This window comes from Echiichthys vipera (genome assembly GCF_963691815.1).
Source record: "Echiichthys vipera genome assembly, chromosome: 13".
Taxonomy (NCBI): domain Eukaryota; kingdom Metazoa; phylum Chordata; class Actinopteri; order Perciformes; family Trachinidae; genus Echiichthys; species Echiichthys vipera.
Window position 1 is genome coordinate 25,054,770 of NC_139838.1, and position 26,416 is coordinate 25,081,185.

Consider the following 26,416-nt stretch of genomic DNA (forward strand, 5'->3'; position numbering starts at 1 on the left):
CTCGCTGTGGAAAACTGAAAGTGAGAAGAAAAACCCTACTCAACGCCCCTGCTAAATCACTCGCGACCTGCCTGTATTGTAAAATCGTGTCACGACGTAAGATAATGTGGCGACACATGCAAAGGTGCCCCGCGAAGAAGGCTTCAGACCCTCCGTTGTGTAGGAGGACGAAAGTGTTAAGTTTGGTCGCGGTTGCGGAGTCAACGGACCAACAGATCTCGACAGACGTCATGAAGCTGCTAAACACGCTGAGAGATGACCAGATCACATCTGAAATCTTGAGCGACTCCTTCATTCTGCAGATGGCACAGTGTTTATACAGCTCGGACAGGAACAAAACAAATAAACAGTTTCAACAAGTCAAAGGTAAGCTGAGGCTGCTGGGACGACTCCTGATTGTGTTAAAGAAGAGGTCGATATGCAGCTTCGAAGAGGCGACCATGCCCCAGAACTTCAGCAGAGTTGTTGAAGCTGTGAGAGAGGTCGGTGGCTTCAATGCGGAGAAGAAGTCCTGGGAACGACCGGGTATTATGAAGTCATTGGGATGTTTGTTGAAGAAAATCGGTGACTTGAACTACGTCAGAGCTTTGAAAGAGGATGCCGAGACACACACGATAACTGAAGCACAGAAATTCGTGGATCTGTGTGAGAAAGAATTGAGCTACGTCCCCATACCAAAATCAAGAGTAGCCTACCCGCCGACCGTATCGTTCATACGCGATGTGCAGCTTTTCCACCAGAGCCTGGAGAAGACGTTAGCTTCTGCGGTGCAAAGTCTGACCACGTACGAAAGCTCTCCGGTCTACACGGCGCTCCTCAGAGTGACACTTTCACAAGTGTCGATTTTAAACAAAAATATACCCAAAGTCTCCGAAGCAACGCTCAAGTCATTCAAGGAACAGATCGAGGCTGAGCATCACGAAGACGCTGACGTTGACAAGTCACCGCTGGAGCAGATTCTGTCCAAGCACACCGTGAAGGTCACACTTCAGAACACACGAGGCAGAAAATGTGCCGCTACGTTGACCCCTAAACTGCTCGCTGCAATCACCCTGCTGGTGAACAAGAGAGAAACATGTGACGTACATGAAAATAACCCCTTCTTATTTGCGAAACCTGATGTCAAAGCTACAGGTTTCTTCCGAGGACACAATTGCGCCTCTAGTTTCGCAGGCCGCTGTGGTGCAGAGAACCCCGCTAACCTGCGTTCCCCGTTATTCCGCAAGAACATCGCAAAACTTTTCCAGATTCTCAACCTCACGAATGAGGATCTCGATCAGCTGGCCAAACTGTTTGGCCGCGACATCAAGACCGACAGAGAGTATTATCAGACGGCAGAGGCGGCCGTCGACATCGCAAAAATCTCAGTGCTACTGTCGGCGCTTGAGAAGGGATGTCTTGAAAGATTCGAAGGGAAATCTTTTGAGGAAATTGAGATTCCAGGTATGTGTCCGGTTCAGTACCTTCTGTAAAGGAGTTTTTCTTAAAGAAACAAAGTAATGTTTGAATCGATTGTTACCAAATGGTGCAAAAACTGCAGTTCCTCGAATGTCCACTCCAAAAGTGAGTCAATCCACACAGACCCCATGTCAAAATGTCCAACTTTACAGCAGAAATAAAGATGTTTACAGCCCGATTTAAAGAAAACGAACAAAAAAAAAAAGCGGTTTTAGTCTCTATAGATAATCCTAGCCTCGCGAGGCCATCCTGATCTCTGAGCTCATCGTATTTTACTCGTAGATAAGTCTGGCTCAGCTGGAGCAGAGAAAATTTGGAGAAGTTTGCCAAGCGTCCGAACCTGTCAGCGTTGGTTTTGAGGCGGTTTTAAATGTGACGCAAAGAGAAGCGACTGTTCAGTGTAAACAATATGGAAGCTTCCGCAAATGAGATAAGCAGCTACTGAGCAAGCCGCTCACTAACGCTTTTTTCTCTTGGATCCTTCTGTGGGAAAATGGACCGGGCTCCTGAAATTGAGCCTTTTATCTGTAAATTCACGTTAAGCACAAACGTCAAATATCCTTTACCCACATGTTGATTACTTTCTGAGCTTTGCCTCCACGCTGTTAGTACGTCATGCGCTTCGTTGATGTGATTGGCTGATTTTGTCTTATCCCCAACATAAATGGAGATAGACAGAGGACTTATCCAATCAGCAACCTTTATTTCTTCCTCTTCCCAAAAGATGGATATGCAGAGCAAATGCGAATTATGCGAACATATCTTGGAGTCAGGTTAAGATAATTCCTCCATTCATGAGAACTGTACTGTGAATTATTATGTATCTCAACCGTCTAAATTATATTAAGGATTAAAGTTCTGCATAATAATAATAATAATGATAATAATAATTAAGGGCTGACCACTTTGAGTGATCGGTTGGTGCTGTCACAAGGGACAGACCTCGGCTCCAGATTTTGCTCGCGGTGCCAAGATGGCGATGGCCAGAGCCGCCCACATTGAGCTTAATTTGAACTCTTCAGAAACCTGCGGGAAACTACGTCTATATGTTCAGTGTGAAACCATCTTAGTATGATTTAGTAAACAAAGCATCGACTTGGCTTTCAGTAAAGTTGTATCATTTAATCTTATTATTCAACAAGCAACAATAATCACTTCATGTTTAATACTGATCACCGAAATCAGATCACCTGGTCCTACTGTTACAAATGTAGACACATGTTGCTTTTCTTTGAAGACAAAATGGAGCCAGATGTGGAGCCGGATGTGGAGCGGGATGTGGAGCCAGACGTGGAGCAAGATGTGGACCCGGACGTGGACCCGGAAGTGGACCCAGATGTGGAGCCGGATGTGGAGCCGGATGTGGAGCAGGGCCACTCTGGAACCGGTGATGCTGAGGACAATGAAGAGTCAGAAGGTTCTTTGCTGCTGAGCGGTACGTAGAAGCCTCAAACGCTCTTTCTACCCATTGATCTTATTGATAATTTATATTCTTTCAGAGTAGTTTTCCATAAACAGAGGCTAGAAGTCCTCTCTGCAGCGGCCCGGGTTCGAATCCGACCTGCGGCCCTTTGCCTCATGGCATCCCTTCTCTCTCTGTTTTTAATAAAGGCCAAAAAAACAATATTTATAAAAAACAACCAGTAGATTTCCATGCAGACATTTTAGTGGCATTGTTTGACTGAACTTGAATCGAGCGATGAGTAAAAATACCGGAAAAGAAAAGTGTTGATGGCGTTCTCACGTAGCTGTACTTGTGTCTTTCTAGGTCTTCCCTTCACAAAAGACTTTTCATCAACCAAAAAAAAAAGCGTTTCCTCTTCCTTGAGGAAACGTAGCGGAGGCCGTCGCGAGAGTCAGGAGAGTAATAATGAGCTGAATGATGAGCAGGCGAGCACAGAGAGAGGCGACGGGTCGGAGGAGACGCCCGAGAGCTTTGATGTCAACACGCCCCAGGAAAAAACAGTGCCCCGTCGATACGAGGACGCCACAAACGTGTCTTTCAGCGATGACGATGACGACATGAATGTGGACTTTGACATGGACGTGGACTTGGACACTGACGACGACGTCCGGAATGAGGACAACGATGAAGCCGGTGACTCAACTGGCTCAGCGGCAAAAGCACCTCTGACCGCAGATGAGAACCTCGAGGAGAGAGAAGATCAAAATATAAGAGGTGAGGAAAACAACCGGAAGGTTCTTCTGACTTCTTAAATACAGTTAAAATAAATCTGTCAGCTCCAGAGGAAAGTCAGGAGAGTCCATAGATATAAACCCGCAGATGCTGCATCAGCGCTTGTGAGATGAAAGAAATGTCCAAACTTACGAACATGGAACATTTCACACGACAAGTTGTTTTTAAATATTTCACTCTTCCAAACATGTTGAATTTGATATTTTAATCAACCTCCTAATCCTTCTTTAAAGCTGACATAACTGCTGCGATGCTAAATTAAACTAACACTGGCTTATATCTGTCATTTAGTAATAAATAATGTATTAGTGCAATGCTGCAAATGATGTTTGTCGCTGTATTACTCAAGCGGCGCCCTCTGGACTAAACTCAACGGCCTCTTGAGGCGTTCTCCCTTTGAGTCAATCCCCAAAGACCCCGACGTTAAAATAACTTTACAGCAGCAGCAAACATGTTTACAGCCTGGCATCCTGACCCCATGTGAAGGAGTTCAAGTACCTCGGGATCATGTTCACGAGTGAGGGGACGATGGAGCGCGAGTTTAGCCGGAGAATCGGAGCAGCGGGGGCGGTGTTACAGTCGCTCTACCGCACCGTTGTGACGGAAAGAGAGCTGAGGAAGACAAAGCTCTGGATCTACCGGCAAATCTTGGTTCCTACCCTCACCTATGGTCATGAAAGCTGGGTCAACTCGGAGTAGAGCCGCTGCTCCTTTGCGCTGAAAGGAGCCAGTTGAGGTGGTTCAGGATCATCTAGTAAGGATGAACCCTGGGCGCCTCCCTAGGGAGGTGTTTCAGGCACGTCCAGCTGGGAGGAGGCCTCGGTGAAGACCCAGGACCAGGTGGAGAGATTATATCTCCACACTGGCCTGGGAACGCCTCAGGATCCCCCAGTTAGAGCTGGTTAATGTGGCCCGGGAAAGGGAAGTTTGGGGTCCCCTGCTAAAGCTGCTGTTCCCGCGACCCGACCCCGGATAAGCGGCTGAAGATGAGATGAGATGAAAACTATACAGGGAAATTATATTAATGCTTAAGCTGCTTACTGCTACTGTCTACACAAGATAAGATATTTTGGTATGAAAACACAGGATTTATCCACATGGGGTCTTGAACATTCATTCATTCATCTTCAACCGCTTATCCTGGGGTCAGGGTCGCAGGGGGGCTGGAGCCGATCCCAGCTGACATCGGGCGTAAGGCGGGGTACACCCTGGACAGGACGCAAGATGAAGCAAATTTCACCGGAATTCACCCAGAAGTTGTTGAGATATTTCACTTAAAACTGAAAAAACCTCCTGGTGGAAAAAGTCGGGATTACCAGCGTCTGAACTGCATAACAAAACGAACGTCCTTTCACATATTTGATTTAATTATTTATAGAAAAGAAGAACAGTTTGTCCGCTGCTCTGACGGGAATGAAAGAACTGAAGATAGTCATCAAGAAACTGGACGTTGTAAGTATCCAATTTCTTTCTAGTGTGAACAAGTTTGATTTAAAACTTTATTTATATCAACACTTTTAACAGCAACATAACTCTTCTGCTGTGTAATGGATGATGTGATCATAAGCCTGTTTTTAGACTCTGGCTTTCAATCACACACAGCTAAAAATGATAAATGACGATATCGTCAAGTCTCAACGATACTTTCTGAGTAACAATGTTGTTTTTCTGTTCCTAGAAGAAGTTTCAGGCTCCAGTCCACGTGTCCAAGTTGTTTGCAGAACAAGTCTCTGTCAAGTCTCCGCAGAACAACCAGAGTTCAACGCCCTGTACATCCACCAACGCCAAAGAACAACCCAGCTGTGCAAAGGTTGAGGAACACAAATTATATGTTGTTCGTGCTTTCATTCAAGTATTCAGTCACATTCAATTCAATCAATTTTCAATTCAATTTTATTTATAGTGCCAAATCAAAACAAAAGTTACCTCAAGACACTTTACAGAGTAGGTAAAGACCACAAACTATGACTTATTTATGATTTACGTAGACTCAACAATTACCTCGTTGAGCACACAGTGGCGTTGAAAACCTTCCCTATAACAGACAGGAACGTCAAACAGACCCAGCTCTGTGGAGGACGCACATCTGTCTGCACCGGAGAGAGGAAGAGAAGGAGAAAGAAAGAGAGAGAGAAAAGACGGACAGATGGACAGAGAGAGAGACAAAGACAGAGACAGACAGACAAACAGTCCCAAAGATGCAAGCAACCAAAAAGTAACAGTAACTATAATAATATCTATAGTAATGTGAATGTGACTGTGATAATACTGCAGAATAGTAGAAACAAGCACAGCTAAGGTGATATATGAATATGACAATGATAATAATTATGGTGGTAAATATGATCAATGGTGAGTAGTGGTAATTACAGCTGCGATACAGTGAGACATACCACTGATGGCGTTTTATGGCTACAAATTGTATATTTTATAAGACTAATGATTGATCATTAGACATGAATGATACAGACAGAGAGGAGAGAAGCTCAGAGTATCAGGAAAAGTATTATCCCCCGGCAGACTAGGCCTATAGCAGCATAGTCGAGCAGAACAAAATCAGCTTAGACCCCGTACAAGCAAGCTCTAAGAGAAACTGGCTCGTAAGCCCGAGCTGTAAGCTTTATCAAAGAGGAAAGTTTTAAGTTTACTCTTAAATATGGGGACAGTGTCTGTCTTCAGAATAACACTTGGGAGTTGGTTCCACAGGAGAGGAGCTTGGTAGCTGAAGGCTCCGCTTTCTTCTTTTTTAAATTTACATATTAGAAATAAACATTTCATTCAGTTATGTTTGTTTATAATACTCACCGAGTGAAAATAAGATGAACTATATTATAATCAACATTCCTTATCTGTTGCGTATCAGGTGACGCAGATGAGCTGTTCCCACTGCAAGAAGAACATGATGAAGGGCCAAACAGCGTACCAGAAGAAAGGCTTCACTGTCGTCTTCTGCTCCAAAAGCTGCTTGTTCGAAATGTTTCCCATCAACAAACCGGCGACCAAGACGTGTCATCACTGCTTCAAGTGAGTGAACACGTCTTAATGAAGTAGTGAGTAACGTTGAAGCAGTTTGTTAGCGTTTTCTCGTTCTTTCAGGGCGATATCGCAGCCTCTGGACCTCATCGTGGCTGCAGTGGACGTTAAGGGAACTATGAAGGACTTCTGCGGTGTAACCTGCCTGCTCACCTTCAAGTCCAAAACCGCGTCCACCCAAAAACCACAGCGGCTCTGCAGCCTGTGCCACAAACCCTGCACTGTGAGCAACAAAACAGAAATAACCTTCAACTTAAAACACAACAAAACTGTAAATCTGAACGATAAACTCGTCTTCATGCTCGCTGCTCCTGTGTCGTTATCGCCCACAGGCCACGTGTGAGTTGACCCTGGACGACGCCGTCCACGCGTTCTGCAGCGGCTCCTGCTTGGAAGATTTCCTCTGTGACAAGATGGCCGTCTGTGAGAACTGTGACGCAACGTGCATCAACAAACCGCTGAAACTGAGTCTGGGGGAAGAGACCAAAACCTTATGCTGTCAAGTTTGTCTGGGCGCGTTCAGAGAGGTGATGAAATATCAAACTATTGTCACTTAAAGGCACAGTGTGGTTGTTTGAGGTACTTATCCATAGTCAGTGTGTTATCTACAGTAGATGGCGGTCGACACATCCCCAGCAGACAGGAGTACGGAGATGGAAGTTGATATTAGGATATTAGGGATTATTTTCATAATATCGTAGTTCTGAAAGTAAATGAAAGTTTTGGTCCGTAAGAATTGAGATGCGTTGTTTCTAGCGGCCTCTTTCACGGTAAGATGTAACTGCAGGCTCCTCTGGGACTTTATCTCCCAGAGTTCCTTTGAAAGCTGAACAGTGTCGACTGTGAGACGTCAGTAGATTGGCAGCTCTCACCTACAGCGTTGTGGCGTGATGCCTTCACATCCTCCACACTGAAAGGACGTCCACAGAGAGAAGGGGAACGACGTGAAAAAACTTTATTAAGTTTAACTTTCCTGCACATAGATTAGACCCAGATTTCCTTTGATTGCAGCGAAGAGGCCCTGAGCACAACACTGAGACGCTTTCTCACAAATCAAAGTATTATTCTGCAACATCCCTGACGACCTGTCTTCTGTTTCTGTCATCCTGCAGAAAATCCCCACGCCCCACCCGTGCACCATGTGCCACGAGCTTGTGCCGGTTCCAAACATGGTTGATTACAAAAACGAAGAGAACGTGGTGGAGCTCTTCTGCCATCACAACTGCGTGACGTCCTACAAGATCGCACTTGTACACCAGCTTCAAGGTAGGTTGTCAATGATAACTGAATAATAATAATAACAGAGTGAAAAAATAGAATTTCCCCTTTCGGGATTAATAAAGGAATTCTTCTTCTTCTTCTTCTTCTTCTTCGTCAAGATGGCTTTTTGTTTTCTTGATCCCTGTGCAAAAGGGTCTGCGTTGGTGTGGATGGGTTTCTACAGGTCCAATCAAAGCACATGTATGAAAGGTGCTATATAAATAAAGTTGATTCGAATCCCTTTTGTGTGGAGTTTGCATGTTCTCCCCGTGTCTGCGTGGGTTTTCTCCGGGTTCTCCGGTTTCCTCCCACAGTCCAAAGACGTGCAGGTGTTGGGTTCATTGATGACTCTAAATCACCCGTAGGTGTGAATGGTTGTCTGTCTCTGTTCGTCTCTATGTGTCCTGTGATAGACTGGCGTCCTGTCCAGGGTGGACCCCGCCTCACGCCCGATGTCAACTGGGATCGGCTCCAGCCCCCCGCGACCCCGTCAGGGACAAGCGGTTGAAGATGAATGAATGATTTGAACTAGAGGTGCAGATGAAGTAATATACACACAATGGTTGATTTTTTAAAAAAGATTGAATTTAAGTTTATCACAGCTAGTCGACATAATGTGGTCGTTACCACCGAGCACCGGTTCACGTTCACAATTTCTTTTTTTAGTTTGACCGAGAGCAACAACTTCTCCTGTGCACCCATAGGTGGATTCTGTATAAACAGATAATAATAATACTATAAAATATGTCTTCAAAGGAGAAGTTACAGTTGTTGACAAATACTGTACATTAATAAATACCTAATGTTATTTATAGCTGCGTACAACTGCATTATACATTATATTCATATAGAGCTTATAAATGCTACTGGGGCGGCAGTAGCTCAGTCCATAGGTGACTTGGCTGGGAAATGGAGGGACGCCGGTTTGAGTCCCTGTGTGGACCATGAATGGAGCGTGGACTGGTGGCTGGAGAGGTTCCAGTTCATCTCCTGTGCACTGCTGAGGTGCTGTTGAGCAAGGCACTGAACCGCCAACTGCTTGGGGCGCCGATCCATTGGCAGCCCCCTCGCTCTGACATCTCTCCATTAATTGCATGTATGGGTCCTGTTTGTGCATGTGTGTGTGTGTGTCGGGCCTGTGTGTGTAACCTGAATAATAACAGAGTGAAACAATTGAATTTCCCTTCGTGGGATTAATAAAGTAATAATTCTTCTTCTTCTTAACTACTGTGGCGTTAGAGTGACGTACCAAACATCTGTGCTGTGAGTTTATGAACCTGTATTTGCAGAAAACATAATCGCACGTTTCTTATTTCTACTTTCAGGGAAGAAAAGCTCCGGTCGGTTAAAGAATTTAAGAAAAAACAAGCAGTCGAACCAAAAATTTAATGCTGTGAGTATATTTAATACAATAAGTTCATTTCAGTTAAACCTGCTCTTCGTGCAAGAGCTGCAGAAATAAGACTGTATGTGTTGACTTGTTGCCTTTGTTACGCTGCTGTTTACTCGCATAACTGTGCATCGTCCAACAGAAGATCAGCAGAGACTCAACTGTGAGTAAAACTGATGCATCTGCAGCTGAGTCGGACGCCACGGTAACACTCATCACCGCACGTTCAGACGCAGTTTGCTGTGAATGTGGGAAGAGTCTGCTGAAAGGAGAGACGATGTACCAGCTGAAGAGCTCAGGGGAGGACTTCTGCTCAAACAAATGCCTCTCTGAGCGGCACCCCGACGTCAAAGTGGTCACCAAAAACTGCTACAACTGCTTCCAGTAGGTTTTGACTTTCCTGTGTCTGTTTGTCACCTGTCCTTAATGTCAGCTGTGTGTTTTGTATTAAAGAGAGAATTGATTATTTATGCATTTACATTCAGCGCTTAACATAAACTTTTATGACAGTTGATCGATCTTTCAAGTCATTTTTCAAGGAGAAAAGAAAAAAACATTTTCTTGTTTCAGCTTCTCGGTCTTTTCTTTGACTTATGATGTGATCAGCTTTTAGTTTTTTCAGTGTTTATTGATGTTTTTTGGGCAAAATGGATCAATTTCTGGACAAAGGTAAATACCTGTATGCATGAAGAGATAGAGACGTATAATAATAATAATAATAATAATAATAATAATAATAATAATAATAATAAGTAAAATAGGATTTAATTAAATATTGTTAAATAAACAAAAATAATACATATATAAAATATAAAAGGATGAACATTAATTCAATTATTACAGTATTACATAAAATATATCTATAAAAATATTAAATAAATCAAAGTAAAAAATAATTAATAAAAATACGTTAATATAAAATAAAGTAAATAAAAAAATACATTAATATAAAATAAAGTAAATAAATAAAAAATACGTTAATATAAAATAAATTAAATAAAAAGTTAATATAAAATAAATCAATTTAAAAAATACGTTTATATAAAATTAAGTAAATAAATTTAAAAAATACGTTAATATAAAATAAAGTAAATAAATAAAAAATATGTTCATATAAAATAAAGTAAATAAATTAAAAAAATACAAATAACAAAAATAACAGTAAAGGATAAAAGAGAAGATTAACAATGCCATACTTCTTCTAAAAGAAAAGTATAATCAATGCGTGTTGTATAACGTTATACCCCGAGTTAACATGTTATAAGCAAACGCCATAATTTCAGGAGACCAGAGGCTCAAATGTGTCTCGTGTCACAAAAACGCCGTTTCTTTTGCTGACCGTGAATCTCGATCTGCTTCCCTCAGGGTGATCACGCGGCCTCACAACATGATCCTGGCGCCGGTCGATGATTCAGGAACGATGAAGGAGCTGTGCGGCGACACCTGCCTCGCCTCTGTCACCTCCAGGAGGAACACGGCTGCGCCCAAACCCCTTCCTTCAGTGGGATCTCAGAAGTTGTGCAATATATGCATCAAATCCAACTATGTAAGTGAAAAAAATGGGACTTTTAGTGTATTACACTGGGGATTGTGGAGTCATTGATGTGATATTTAAAGTCCAGGTTTGACTGGAAAGGCATTTATTTATTTTTCTTATTGTCAACAAATTCCACGAGAAGACCAAGAAAACGATGCCTTTATCTCGTCTGTCAACACTTTACGACTTCCCTACTCAGGACACCACAGAGCATGTTTTCCAGTTCCCAATGAGAGAGAGTTGCCGCCGCCAGAAGAAGCGTTGCACCTGGTGTCTTTATCACAGGGCTCCGACTTAAATCTCTAAACTTGTCAGAAGTTCCTGGTCTCGTCACTGTCGCCTCTTTTCAGGCGTCCAATCACATATGAGATGAGGTGGGACTTGTCACCTTAGTAACTAAAGACAGATCATGGTAGAGTGAAAGTCAACCACTGAGATCACTCTTTTGTCTAGATGGTTGTTTGTCTAATTCTCTGCAATGGGAGTGTTGCATATTTACACTCCGGCCATGTGACGAGGAGCCATGTGTCTGTTCTGCACTGAGCGCTGCACGTTTGGTGTTTGTAAACTTTAAAATGCTGCAGATACTCAACACTACGGCAACAGGATTCTTGTGACATCACAAGATCGTGGGGCAAGATCGAGGCGTCTCAGCTGGATAGAAAAATGAGGTTGGACAAGAGCAGATCAGCCAACCAGAGCAACGTCCCGGCATGAAAACGATCTAGTTAAGAATTCACATTGATGAGTGTTTAAATAGTTTTTGGAGGTCTTTAACACAGAGGAATAAGCTGCATCAGGATGTTCTTGAAAGTAGGATCATTGGTCTCCATGGGGTATTTTCATTATCACTGGCCTCATCCTTTTAAATATTCTGAATTACAACAGTACGATTAATCAGGATCAGAATCAGAAATACTTTAATAATCCCCGCGGGGAATTCATTTTTGTTACAAAACTCCAGATCTATACGGACTAAACATATATTAGAAAAGACTCAAATTTGAATTTACAGAGATGAATATTTACAGTAATGAAGTATAAACAAGATCCAGTCCCAGCCTGGTCCTGGTCCAGTCCCAGCCTGGTCCTGGTCCTGGTCCTGGTCCAGTCCCAGCCTGGTCAGATGCGTACATGAACTGATGAAGCCTCTTGGATGAGAGGTGAAACGTTTTCCTAGACAAATAACCAAGTCCAGCTGCTTTTGACTGAAATGACTTTGGGGATAACGACGACCTGGACGAATGAGAACATTCACAGGCAAACAAGATCAAAGATTGTCTGTGGTTGAGTCTGAATTACAGAGAGGAGGTGACAGACTCTCCGAGGGGTGCGTTGTGTAGTTTAATGACCACAGGTAGGACAGATTTCCTGTGGCGCCCTGTAGTGCATCTGGTCTTCTGCTGAAGCTGCTCCTCTGCTGGGCCACTGTGTCGTATCCACATGCTCCTTTGTCGTCCTCAGTGCAAATTCAAACTGACCCTGAAAGGCCTGGAGGTGAACCTTTGCAGCGACGCCTGCTTCATCAAGTACCACGGATCCCACGACCTGCCGATGTCGACCTGTGACGTCTGCAGCTCCGCCAGTGTTGACCAACGGTTCGTGCTGAAGGCGGAGGACGGTGGTAAAACCATCTGCAGTGAAGAATGTCTGGTCAAGTTCAAAGAGGTGCAGAAATCAAACTGTTTGCATTTCTACAACTTCCACATCAGCTCAGTGTGAACAGTATTACACAGTGTTGAACACCATGCATATTAATATTACTGATCTATTAATTAAGTAAGTTATTTCCTTACATTTTGCACAACTTGAATTGTGTTTGCATTGGTTGGGAAATAAAAAATAGATTAATAATTTAATGTGAGACCCCCAAATTGAAAAACTTGATTTATATTATAACTTTCATGTTGCCATACTTCACAGTTCAAGTTCACAGGTTCAAACAGCATTTTATTTACTGTATATCTGATTCTGCCTCACATTGTTTCTTTATCTGCTGTGTTTTTTTAAAACATCTTTACAGACCGTTGAGACGCCAAAGCTGTGCCCCGTGTGCCAGACGTCCCATCAGTTGTCCAACATGGTTGAAAATAAAAACGATGAGGGCGCGTTGGACTTCTTCTGCAGCAACAGATGCATGATGGTTCACAAGGCTCAGTCTTCCACTGCGTCAGGTACTAAAAAAAACTCTATTTCCTTCCACTTTCACTCTTTCCTCTGACTTTATTTGTGTTGCTATAGCAGTTATAGTTTATGAAGAATAAGTTGCATCTGGCTACTTACTTTGCTAAATACCCGTGTAAGCCTGAAGGAAAAGGACCGGATAGAGACTGAGCTTTTAGTGGACTGGCTTAAGGTTGTGTGGAGCAGATGGCGTGGGGGACTCAGAACAAAGACGACCGTGTTGGTTTTGGATGCATCCCGCAGACATTTGACGGAGCCAGCCTCGCTCAAGTGCGGGCGATGAATGGCGACCTCATGATCATACCGGAGGGGATGACAGGGCAGATACAAGTGTTGGATGTAATCATCATCAAGCTGTTCAAGGATAATCTGCACGAGAGATGCTCAGAGTGGCTCCTGTCTGGTCAACGCGCACTCACACCGTCAGGAGGAGTTCAGGGGCCTGCAGTACGTCTGCTCTGTGAATGGATCCTGCAAGCATGGGATGCAGTTTCCTCAGAGAGCATCATCAACAGATTTAAGAAATGCTCCATATAAAAACCCCTGGATGGCGTTCTGTGGGGGGAGCCGGTGAGCGAGGACAGTGAGCGCGAGGCCACATCTGAGGAGCAAAGTTAGGCCAGTTTGCAGTATAGCAGGACACGCCCCCTCAAAAGTTGTCTAGCTTGAGTCTTTTTCTTGCTCAGTCGGTTTTGTTTCAACCAGTGCTCAGATACTTTTCCTCATGTTCCCATCTCTTCATTGAGTTTCCATACACTGCTCATCCCCTCCACGTTGGGCCCGAGAATGTGTTTCTAGTGTCTGCAGCGATGAAAACTCTCCGTAGATCATCATATGTTTAAAATCCAAACCCATGTGACTCATTTTGCTGCGTCTCTATAGGGAGGAACAGCTCAGCACCTGACGAGAGTGACATCAAAGAAGTCAAGCTGTTACCCGACGAGCATGACATCAGAGAAGTGAAGCCGTCACCTGACGAGAGTGACATCAAAGAAGTGAAGCTGTTACCTGACGAGAGTGAAGTGAAGCCGTCGATACAAATCTTGGACCGTGTGAGTATTATCTGTAATAAAGTCTTTTATAATAATTGCAATCTAACGGATCAGGATTTGAGCGTCCACAGCATGAATATGGTGTCTATATTACCGTTTTTGTGGCTGATAACATCAGTCGTATCAAATGTGACACAGCTATTCAAGATAAAAGAAGAGCCCATGGATGAGGAGTACAACCAGAATCTCCCGATTTCCACAGAAGGCATCAAGAACGAGCCTAAAGCAGGAGATGATGTGGCTAAGGTAGGACACGTGAAATGCTTTATAAGACATTACAAGAAAAAGTATAAAGCATTCAGGCGGATTTATGAGATATAACATTAAAATTAGAAAATAAAAATTAACAGCCCGCCTCAATGGACTCCCCGTAGGGCTCAAGCATCAGGATTTTTAAACTAAGTTGTGTTAAGCTAGTAGCAGACTAATTAAATGAATCTGTAGGTATTATGTGCTTAATGAGGGAGAGAGAGAAATGATGCTAGGATAAATCTTGCTGTCACTTCCGGTCGCTGCTTTTATACTCTGAGATTCACACACACTAGGTGAGTTTCCATTAGGGACGAACACCAACATGAGGCGGGTCTCCCTCGCCGAAACGCCCTTAATTTGCATGTGAGTCGCTTGAGCGGCCGTTTTTTTAACCTGTTGGAGGGCAGGGGCTGTTTCCCCCCCTGAGAAAAGCCTGGTTGCTGATTGGATGTAACTGTCAGCAGGATGTGACGTGTGGTAGTTTTTGACGCCAAAACAACACGGCGAAGTGGAGTAGACACTTTTATCCAGTGTTGCAGTAGAACGCAGCGCAGAAAATGATCTGTGCTTGAGCATCTTTGCACGGGCTTGTTAAAATGAGTGCTGCATGTAAAATGAGTACCTGGTTGGATTCTGACCTATGACCCCTCTGCTGCATGCTCCCGCGCTCTCTCTTTCCTATTTTCACACAACGTACTTCAAGCCTGTCAAAATACACTATTTCAGCACCTGGAGTGTGTGTTTCCTTTCATGTTGCATGTACTTGTATAAGTTGATGTTGTGAATCAGACGGGCCACCTTAAATCAAACTGCATCTACTCTGTATTTATCTTGAGAAAGAGCGACGTGCCACTGTAACACTGATACGCTGATCACCGGAGAGCAAAACCCATTCAGAGTGATACATCACCATTTTCTGAGCGGCCAAATTTGATCCCAATATAAAAACTGTGGCGAGCAAGTGTGTGTGTGTGTGTGAGATGAAGAGTGTAAAGTTAATGTTAGTAATGTTATGAACGCAGCAGAGCAGCGTATGTGCAGTTTATTGACGGTGAATAAATGCAAGTCTTTGCTTGCGACTGGCAGGTGAAGTGAAGGGAGTTAGCTCTGAAGCTAACAACAACAGTCCAGACTTACCAACCTTTAAAGTCGACCTGCTCATAATAAGAAGATAATAACGATACTATCATAAATATCTCATCCATGTTTCTCCACCTTAAACAATGATTGATGTAATAGATTCATAGTATTGTAGATTATACTGTCGTCAGGACAACAGTAGAAGAGACGCTGTAGTAGGAGACGTGTATCTAAATGTCCGGCAGGTTAAACTTCGTCATGACTGTGATTCACCTCTTACTGTTTTGTTCCTGACAGGAGGACTTGAAGATCGGGTCCATCTTCTCCTTGACGGGAGGCTCCGTGTCTACAGCACCTGACCTCGTCGACATACCTGCATCTTGCTCCCACTGCAAACAGGTCCTGATAGACGGAGAGACAGTTTACCAGAGGAAAGCCCACGCCGACATCTTCTGCTCGTCTCCTTGCCTTTTGAAATTTTACCAAACAAAACAAGTTAATAAGACCTGCCACTACTGCCTTCAGTGAGTTATCAAGATTGTTTATTTTCTGTTCAGTGCCGTCTTTATCTCAACGTTTCTCATTTAACGTTGAACTGATCTCATCCTTCCTCGTTCTCTCAGGGGGATAACGCAGCCTCAGGACGTCTTCCAGGCCCCATTGGACAACGAGGGGACAAGGGGGGATTTCTGCAGCCAGACCTGCCTGTCCTCCTTCAACCACAAGAGACTTATTTCCACAAAAATGCCTCTCGCACGAGTCACGTCACAGACACAGTGCAGCATGTGCAGCAGATATTGTATTGTAAGAAACAAGGAATCCGATTCCAAACGATCAAATTATGTTTCATGTTTCTTTATTGTAAGAATAATCAGCATTTCCTGCTAGAAGAAGGATGTTATAAACTTCTTCCTCACTGTGTTTGACGCTGTCCTCCGTTTGTCCTCCTGCAGAGCAAACACGAGATCATAAAGCAGGACGTCGTCCACAAGATCTGCAGCGAGCCCTGTTTTTTCCGCTTCTGCAACATTAACAACTTGTCCATCTGTGACAACTGTCACTCCAGCTGCGACACGCCTCTCACGCTCAAGATGGAGGACGGCAACAAAAAACTCTGCAGTGCAGAGTGTCTCACCCAATTCAAACGGGTAAAAAATCTTGAAAACATCTACATTATGGACCTTTTTATGAAGCTACTTTTAAAGCCTTGAAGCGGTGTCTAGTTCTTTGTTTACTTTTACAGGAATGAAACATAATTATTGAAATAAAAGGCAGTGATAAAATAGGATAGCATTTAAAAAAGATCTAATTTAATGTCTACATTTTGAGGATTTAAAAAAACAGTGAGATAAATGAAATCTCCACTGCTTCTATCAAATGTCTCTTCTCTCTTAAATGGCTCGTTGCTCTCGATGAGGTGACCTCCTAGATAAATACGTTCTGAATCACACTGAGAACATTTCTCTTGAGCTGTTTTTCGTTGCTTTGCAGAAAATTGAAGCGCTGCAGCCGTGCGCCATGTGCCGTAACTCTTGCTTCATGTCCGATATGATTGAAAACAAAAACAGTGAGGACCTGATGGAGCTCTTCTGCACCAGGAGTTGTGTGATGGCGTCCAAGATCCAGGTGTCAGGTACAGGACTGTAACTTTGACAACACGACTGCTCCTGAATGTTTAATGCTCTAAGTGTACGTAGACTGAGTTGACTGAGGTTGTTCATTCATGTGATGTTCCTGTTCGTGGTATTGATAATCACTTATGTCATTAAGCCAAATTTCTTTCATTAAATCATTTTTGTCCACAGGTACGCCGTTGGTTTGTGACCTCTGTGGTAAGAAAAGCCGACCGGTCTGCCACCTCGCCATGTCAGACTCCTCCATCAGAAGCTTTTGCACCCTAACCTGTGCCATGAACTTTAAGGTAATACAACAATAACACACTGTCTGATCAGAGCCTTACAGCACAAATGAGGAGTGTTCACACATTCAAGCCTCTCTCTCTCTCTTTAATTGTTGCCTGTGAGCTTCTGTAAAGCTCCTGCTAGTTCTCATTATAAATGTTAAAGGATCTTAACAGTAATTAACCTTGAGCTGTGTTTCAAACTATGTCGTGTCAGATCCTTGAATTTACTGTAAGGGAATTGGGCCTGGAACGTCATTGAATTTGTGTTATATGAGGCAGTATTTACAATTTCTTTATGTTACACAAGTTTGAAACCTTTGCATTTTTTGTGTTCTTGTGCGACAGGACTCCCAGAAACACATGAATGCTAACGCAACAGGAGCCGCCAACCAAACCCAATGTGACTTCCGCAAACCCCCAGAGAAACTGCCATGCGCCCAGTGTCGGCAAAGTATAAAATCAAGACCCAATGTCATCCAGAAAAAGGTGTGTTTGTGTTTGTCCCCCTCCACTCAAAACTGTCCTCTAAAATGTCCCACACTGCCTTGTATCTGAGCTTGTCACCAGAGAGGTGTCTGCGCTTCCCTGAAAATCTGAGAGTCAAATGTATCCTAGGCAACTTTAGTTGGTACGTCCATGAACCAATCGCTGTCTAATACGTGAAACAACTTGTGAATATGTGAAACGACGGGAGAACAACTTCGACCGGTAAAGAAACTTGAAACCTCGGGGTCAGAGCGGACTGTCGGTACAGAAAGTAAACTCACTGCCATCATAGCTGTCAGCTACCGACAGTTACAAGCTAACAAACAACGGAAACTAATAAAAGATGCTAAACACACTTATCATTCTTATACGTCTGCTACTCGACCATTTTAGTGCAGAAGAGACGACTCATCTCAGTCTGACTGACACCGTTCAGGACACTGAAACTATCTATTCGGTCTGACCTAACACCCTTTCAAAATACGGTTTCCGGGTCCAAACGCTGCGTTAAAACAAAACAGACACAACGACCGAAGATGTGAACAATTACAATCACCTCTTTCTTCAGTCAGACGTCGTTTTCATCCATAAGAAAGAGGCAAAATGACAATTAACAACAAGGAACAGGGAACAGGGCACTGCTACGTTGGAGAAATATGAGGCTTAAACCCATGAAATCCAATTTTGAATCGGCCTTACGTCACGACTTAACAGCCGGATTGTTCTTAATTTCTCAATGAGGGAGAAATAGTAGATTTGCTTCCCGACCCTTTTGTGGGGAAACCACGTTTATCACAGCGTAGTGGTTTTACTCCTTTAAAATGTGTCTGAAGTGGGACTTTAAGATGCAATTGGCAGCTCAAACGAAAAGATATTTGAACGAGAGGCTCTTATCGAATGTAATTTTATTCCATTGATCTGCATGGTTTTATTATGATGGTGTTGATCTACCAGCTGTAAACCTCTCACTGGGATGGCGTAGTAATATATGCTATGATATTTGTGTAAATATGTTTTTTGTGTGCAGGGGAAAATGAGTTTTGTGTGTGGCCTGGCCTGTTCTCAAGAGTTTAAGAGGGTCAACAACATCACGGGCAAATGTGAATACTGTAAGAGTGAAACGATCATCGAAGACACCGTGAAAGTCGACGGCAAAGACTGCGACTTCTGCAGCAACGGTGAGAGGACACGTGAAAGTGTCTAATGCAGGACTGTGCAGCCTTGTTGCTGTTGTGCACTTGTTGTTAGTTACTGTAAATAAAAATTCAGATACGGATAAAAAAGCCAGCCAACGATCCCATGAGCATATTTCCTCTCCTCCCAGACTGCAAGATGTTCTTTCGAGACGAGCTGGAAAAGAAGTGGGGCGAATATTGCGGCTCGTGCGCTTACTGCCTCTGCACCTCTAAGACGGTGGTGACGGCAACGTTTGAAGGGAAGGACGAGGAGTTCTGCTCTGAAGACTGCAGCTGGAATTACAACACGCTCCTCTGCTGTGTGAGTAGAAGTTCACCCATCGTGCAAGTGCATGCTCATTATAGATCATTTAGTATTCAAGCTTTAAGTGTGCGTCCTTTTCCTCTTCTGTGTGTTCTTTTTTGTACTTTTCATGTTTTTATTAGCTCTGGTTGAGTCACGATGAGTTCAGATTAAAGCAGAGGAGCCGAACCAGGAAGAGAAATCAGCCTTCAACAACACCTCTGTATCATGTTATTGTATCCTCTTGAAATGTCTTTTGCATCGTCCCTGACAAATAAACAAATACATAAATTACATCATGTAAATCCCCCTTTAAAATTAAAGTTATACCATTTAAATAAATACATAATTAGTCAACTTAGTATATGTATTTGTGCACAGTCAAGGATTTTTTAGCACTAAAACAATTCAACGATTAAAAAACTGTTGTGCATTTGCAAATAAGTCAGTATCTATCTTAGTTTGTGGAAGTTTTTTGTTTGTTTAATGATTGTATTGTTCTCTGGTATCAACATCGTTGTATTGCGTATCACAAAACATGGGATTTTATTCACTCAGCTTCTTACCGAACCACTGCGCCGTCTTATTTTGGCGTCCTTCATTTGGAGCCAAAACAATGAGTCGACAGGCAGAGCATTAATTGGGAACTATTTTTTAATCTTTTAAGTCGTTTTTAACCTAAAAATGATCAACGTTTACAGCTTCCAGCTTCTAAAACGTGAATATTTTCTGGTTATCTCGGCTTTCTTGGAGAGACTAGTGAGTATCTTTCAGTTTAATTTGACAGTTAAAGACACTTTGGGCTCTGGATAATTGGAAAAGACCAAATTATGAGTATTAATAAGCAGGAGATGATCACTAGTTGCAGCCGTTCGTGTGTACAAGCATGCATAAAAGCCAAAGTCTGTTAATATCCCACAGTCATGATGAGCACTCTGCATCCTACTGACCACACATTTACGCTCTGCCTTCTCTCAGGTTGCCGTGTGTGAGACGTGCGGTTGCAGAGGTAAACTGAGGCAGAGTCTTCCCCTGCTGGGAGAAGTCAAACACTTCTGTGACCTCAGATGTCTCCTACATTTCTGCAATAACAAGGTCCAGATGGTCGACACGGGTATTTATTGTTGTTGGCATTCAGTGTTTTGTTTGTCGGTCTTAGTTACTGACCCAAGCCCTGATTTGAGTCACGTTGTTGGGTTTTTAGCACATCTGCCTGAAGACTTGTACTTTGACTTCTATTTTTATTCTCTGTATAAAATGTTGTGAGATGAATCTTGAGCCGCTCCGGCCGTCTCCTCTTTGTCTCCCGCCTGCAGCCTCTTCACCTCCGAGATCTTCAGGCACCGTGGAGTCCTCCCCCATCATCACTAACGTTATCTCGCTTGCTAGCGTTTTGGCTAGGCACCCGAGTCTCTCTGCCAGCTCAGGTACACACACACACACATTCACACACACACACACACACACACACACACACACACACACACACACACCAGAACTTCAACGTAAGGTCTACTTGCATTACAACGGCCAAGAACTAATTCAAGAAACACGTAAAGTCACTTTTCAGACTTAAGAGTTCGTCTTTTATGTTACCATTTTGAGAACTTCCTTTCTCTTTATTGTAACTGGATCTGTGTATTATGTGGATCCTCAATACACATTAAACACACAGATTTTATGTATGCATCTACTTTAGAAAAACTATTGTGAGAAATGATGAAGATGCTTCATATCCTCTGGCTTAGTTCCTGTGAATCTTTTTCTGACTCAAACTCTGTAATTTCTCCACAGATTCTCTCCCTGACATCCAAACAAAGGTTGTTCAACATGTAAGTTCACTCCCGAAACCAATTCTTTGTCTCAATTCAGATACTTCCCTTCTTCAAACAGGTCAGTTTTGTCTGAGACCGCACTTTGAAAACACTGGAACCGCTTCTTCTTCATCTTTTTAAGGTTTTTGGTGAATTACAAATGGGCAGAGCGTTACAGCGTTAACGGCAGTCAACTGAAAAATATCACTATCGACCAAAATTCTTCCTACTTCAACCAATCAAACAGTTTCAATCGTCCACATTTCACTGAGAGCACTCGACCTAATATCGTTGTGTGTCCATGTTAAACTCAACCGCTGCTGCTTCCTTTTCAAACTTCCCACCAGTTTGAAAAACCCTTTGACCGTTATGAGTGCACCAAGACACAAGCACTTAGCACTGTTGCCTCACAGCGAGAGGGTTCCTGGTTCAAATCCCGGCTAGGGCCCTTCTGTGTGGAGTTTGCATGTTCTCCCCGTGTCTGCGTGGGTTTTCTCCGGGTTCTCCGGTTTCCTCCCACAGTCCAAAGACGTGCACGTGTTCGGTTCATTGATGACTCTAAATCACCCGTAGGTGTGAGTGGTTGTCTGTCTCTGTGCGTCTCCATGTGCCCTGCGATAGACTGGCGTCCTGTCCAGGGTGTACCCCGCCTCACACCCGAGGTCAGCTGGGATCGACTCCAGCCCCCTGCAACCCCGACAGGGACAAGCGGTTGAAGATAAATGAATGAATGAACAACACATTCCTGCTTCTTTTGATGTTTGAATTGTGTTGTTGTGTATTTCTGTTTCTGATTGAACCAAATTAAATTGTTCCCATTATTTGTGTTTGCGTTCCTCAGGCCGGTATTCAAACAGTCTCTGTGGAGCTGAAGAACAAGTCCATGCTCTGCACGCCGTTAGTCCACAACAAAGGCGTCTCCTGTACGACACAGACCGTCCACACAGAGACGCAGACGGGTAAAAATCACTTCAAGGATCTTTGAAATGCTCAGCCAAAATACACTTCTTTGTGATGCAGGGAAATTATCCAGCTGCACCCTGTAGCCGACGTAACCGGCGTGTTTGGTTTGCCAAATATCAGCTAATGTGTTATTACAGTGTATCAGCAAATGATAAAATATACAAACACGAAGATGTGCACATGCAGTCTCTTTCCTGGATTAAGAGTTGTGATGTTGTTTTGTTTTTTTCTGTTGCATGAAGACAACTTTGTACCCGACAAAGTAGTCCTGCCTGTGCCACTGCCTATCCCGGTGTACGTTCCTCTGCCTTTGAACATGTACAGCCAGTACACGCCGCAGCCTCTGGCCCTGCCTTTACCGGTACGTGAAACAACCTTTGAACCTTGTTTTTTTTTTTTTTTTAAATCAGTCAATGCAGGCTCAGCACAAGTACTATGCTAGCATTTACAAAAATACTATGCCCAGTCGAGTAAATGTGCTCAAAATATCCCCCAATATATTGATCAAGTGCTGTGTTACAATAGGAACCGCTGTCCCAAATAGTCATTAGCATTTCTACCTCTTCTAGTTTTATGGTGTACAGATTTTACAGACTGTTTTTCCCAATCTGTCCGTGTCGCAGCTTCCTGTGCCCGTGTTTCTTTCCGAGCCGACTGTGAAATCAACGAAGGAGACGATTCAGTCGGAGCTGCCGGAGGAGGAACTCGACATCGTGCCTGAGGTGAAGAAAGTGCAGGATGAGAGGAAGGAGAGGGAGGACACGGCCGGGGCAAAAGATGGACAAAGACAAAAAATCCACGCTCCAAAGGGTAAGACATTTGACGGACATGAAGGGAAGTTAGGATTTTATGAACAAAGGAGAAACAGCTGGACGAAGAGAGCTTATTGTTCCAGCTCCACCTGTACTCTTTATGTTTGTTGTACACATACAAAACCTAAACAGAATTTACAACACCGTAAAACACTTCAAATTCAGACTGACAGAGATCTTAAAATTCAATATCCTGTTTCTAATCCGGCAGCTAAAGACAAGACGTCTCGAAGAGGAAAGGACGCGTCACGGAAGCCCCACAAACTGAAGAGTCAACGTGGACTTGACGCCTGGAAGAGATGGACGCAGTGGAGGAAATCACAAACCAACCTGGACAAAGTTTCTTGTATGTTTTTATGTCTTCCTTCTGTTTTGTTACAATTTAAATTCTCAGTCATCTCATCGCTCTTTTCTCCCGTCTCTTCTCTTCCGTTAGCTCCCGCTGTGACGTTAAACGAGGATGTTCTCCGCTGCTCTGCGGCCGAGCTGAGCAACAGCCTCTGTAGTTTCATCACTGAGGTGAAACGAGCTGACGGAAAGCCGTACTCCCCCGACCGTCTGTTCTACCTCTGTCTCAGCATTCAACAGGCAAGACGAGCAACTGTACACACACATTTACAGTATGCAGTCTATAACTTCACTGTCCTGATGGCTTATTTGATGTATGTAAGTGCAGAAAAAGAGGGTGAGAAGTTCAGCATCCGTGAGGAACTTGGAGTAGAGCCGCTGCTCCTTTGCGTTGAAAGGAGCCAGTTGAGGTGGTTCAGGATCATCTAGTAAGGATGAACCCTGGGCGCCTCCCTAGGGAGGTGTTCCAGGCACGTCCAGCTGGGAGGAGGCCTCGGGGAAGACCCAGGACCAGGTGGAGAGATTAGATCTCCACACTAGCCTGGGAACGCCTCAGGATCCCCCAGTTAGAGCTGGTTAATGTGGCCCGGGAAAGGGAAGTTTGGGGTCCCCTGCTAAAGCTGCTGCCCCCGTGACCCGACCCCGGATAAGAGGCTGAAGATGAGATGAGATGAAGTGCGAAAAAGACCATGGGATGATTTTGCGCCCGAGTTACACTTTAAAGTGTCAGACATCTTTCTTTTCGTTAATATTTTTGCCCTCATGATCTTTTTCTGTGCAAGGTTTTATGCTTTAACTTTGTTAAACTCTCACATGACTTTAATCATCATTTTGTAAGCGGACAAAGAGACTTGTACTACTTAAGTAGCAATAATAGATGTGATAAGACTGAGACAGAACGTTAACCAGGTCAGTTTTGTAATTATTAACATTGTTTATGTGGTTAATGTTCGTGAGCCCTAATTCATAATGCATAATACAAATGTTATAAACATTCATCATTTTGTTGTGTTTTTCTTAGAGATATCAGTGCAACAGTTTTCTTTATTATTATTATATATTTTTGATGATTATGATGTTGATTCTATGAACACTAAATAATAATTTTCAGTCACTTGTTGAAGAAGAGATTGATTTCCGCAGCAGCTGGAAGCATTAATACACATTCAGTGTCTTCTTCCTTTGCAAAGTGCAGAGGATTCACCTTCTGAAATCCCTCTGGACAACAGTGTCTTTGGTCACACAGTGGTTGTTGTTGTTGTTGTTGTTGTTGTTGTTGTTGTTGTTGTTGTTGTTGTTGTGTCTGACTGTTACGTTGTCGTTTCTCTGTAGCACCTGTTTGACAACGGTCGTATGGAGAACATATTCAGCGATGTGATCTACCACAGGTTCTTCTCAAAGTTCACCAGAATCCTGAAAAGATACAAACCCTCGATCACAACCAGCGGTGAGTCATCTCGTCTCTCTTCTGCCTCGGATCATCTCAGATTGACCAGATTCACGACGCGGCCTCTCTGTCTCTGTCCGCAGGTTACATCCACTCCCGTGTGGAGGAGGAGTTTCTGTGGGACTGTAAACAGTTGGGGGCGTACTCCCCCATCGTCCTCCTCAACACTCTGCTCTTCTTCTGCTGCAAATACATCGGCTTCACCACGGTGGAGCAGCACCGCCAGCTGTCCTTCGCTCACGTCATGCGATGCACCAAAACCAACCCCAACAACACCAAGACCACCTTCCTGCGCTTCTACCCGATATTCTCCATAAAAGAGCCGGATGAGTCAGGTACAGGGGGGTCGAAATGAAGTGTCTGATTATATTGTATGAACATAGAAATACTTTTTCTTGGTAAAATGGTAAATGGACTTGTACTTATAGAGCGCCTTTCTAGTCTTCTGACTACTCAAGGCGCTTTCACACTACTTGTCACACTCACACAGATGGCAGTGGACATCTACATACCATCTAATCTAATCTGACCATTCACACCACATTCACACACCCATGCGCAGCACAGGGAGCAATTCGGGGTTCAGTGTCTTGCCCAAGGACACTTCGACATGTGGACCGGGGGAGGTGGGGATCGAACTACCAATCTCTCAAATAGAGGACGACCCACCCTGTCACTGAGCCACAGTCGCCCACAGTTCTTACATCAAACATTCAAACATTCAGAGAAACTCGGGCATCAGATCAAAATCTATTTAGTTTTTGTTAGCTTTCACTTACAGCGGTTGTGTTTGTGTGTCTGTGTGTTCGTCAGACGCGGACGACGTTCCTGCGAAGAAGCGTAAGAAAAACGAGATTAAAGAGGAAATCGTGGAGATGATGGAGAACACAGAGAACCCTCTCCGCTGTCCGGTCAGGGTCTACGAGTTCTACCTCTCCAAGTGGTTCGTAGCTTTGTATTTGTTTTATTGTAGTTAAATCACGTTGATGTGATCGACTGAAGTTCCTCTCTGCTGCTGATGGGTTGATATGATTTAAGATATGAGCAGTTTGGGTTTTTAAGGCTCCCCGTTCACTGTTCTCCCTCCTCCCGTCCAGCTCAGAGTCGGTGAAGCAGCGCACCGACGTGTTCCACCTTCAGCCCAGTCGCTCTTGTGCTCCCAGCAGCCCTCGGTGGTTCTCTTCCACCCCTCTGGACAGCAGCACCATGGACGCCATGCTCGTACGGCTCCTCGCCGTCCGAGAGCTGCAGGGAGGAGATGACCGGCAGGCGTCACACGACGAGGAGGATTCAGAATGATGCAGGGCAGTAGGAGAATGAATTACCTTTTTTTTGGGAAGTCTGTTTTGAATCTGAGCGTTTAATTTTTTATAAAATCTGAAGTGAAAAACATTCCATCAAACAGAAACTTCACAACACGCCTTTAATCCTCATTTTGCACAGTTTAGCTGCTGTTTCACAAAGACGTGGCTTCAGGTAGATGTCTGATTTTATCTGTTGCACAAAGCTGCTCACTTCTTCACTTCACGTGTTCGGGTGTTTGTGTGAAACCCGCCCGATAAAAGGAAATGTTTACGTTAACCTGCTGTTTTTTTACTGTTTGTTTTTCGGCCTTGAGTCAGTTGAATGTTGACGCTTTAAGCTGTGACTCTACATTTAGTTATTTTCATTTTCCATGAATAAAAACAATGAAAAGTAATCCTTGTTTTACCTTATTTTTA

At 43.6% G+C, this 26,416-nt stretch overlaps 1 protein-coding gene across 1 annotated transcript; it reads left to right on the forward strand.

Annotated features, from left to right (window-relative positions):
- On the forward strand, positions 1-26,416 carry LOC310955403 (uncharacterized protein). The gene is made up of 36 exons (XM_083925222.1): positions 1-1,443; positions 2,696-2,893; positions 3,227-3,637; positions 5,034-5,107; positions 5,334-5,465; positions 6,519-6,679; positions 6,752-6,911; positions 7,021-7,215; positions 7,801-7,954; positions 9,274-9,341; positions 9,481-9,722; positions 10,704-10,884; positions 12,340-12,543; positions 12,899-13,049; positions 13,942-14,111; positions 14,250-14,357; positions 15,741-15,967; positions 16,067-16,247; positions 16,397-16,591; positions 16,935-17,076; positions 17,249-17,364; positions 17,692-17,832; positions 18,860-19,010; positions 19,157-19,329; positions 20,290-20,425; positions 20,628-20,738; positions 21,106-21,143; positions 21,967-22,084; positions 22,331-22,449; positions 22,712-22,898; positions 23,112-23,246; positions 23,337-23,488; positions 24,581-24,695; positions 24,779-25,030; positions 25,509-25,638; positions 25,793-26,416. The coding sequence occupies exons 1-36, from the start codon at positions 105-107 to the stop codon at positions 25,992-25,994; spliced, it is 6,969 nt and encodes a 2,322-aa protein (XP_083781348.1). The 5' UTR covers positions 1-104; the 3' UTR covers positions 25,995-26,416.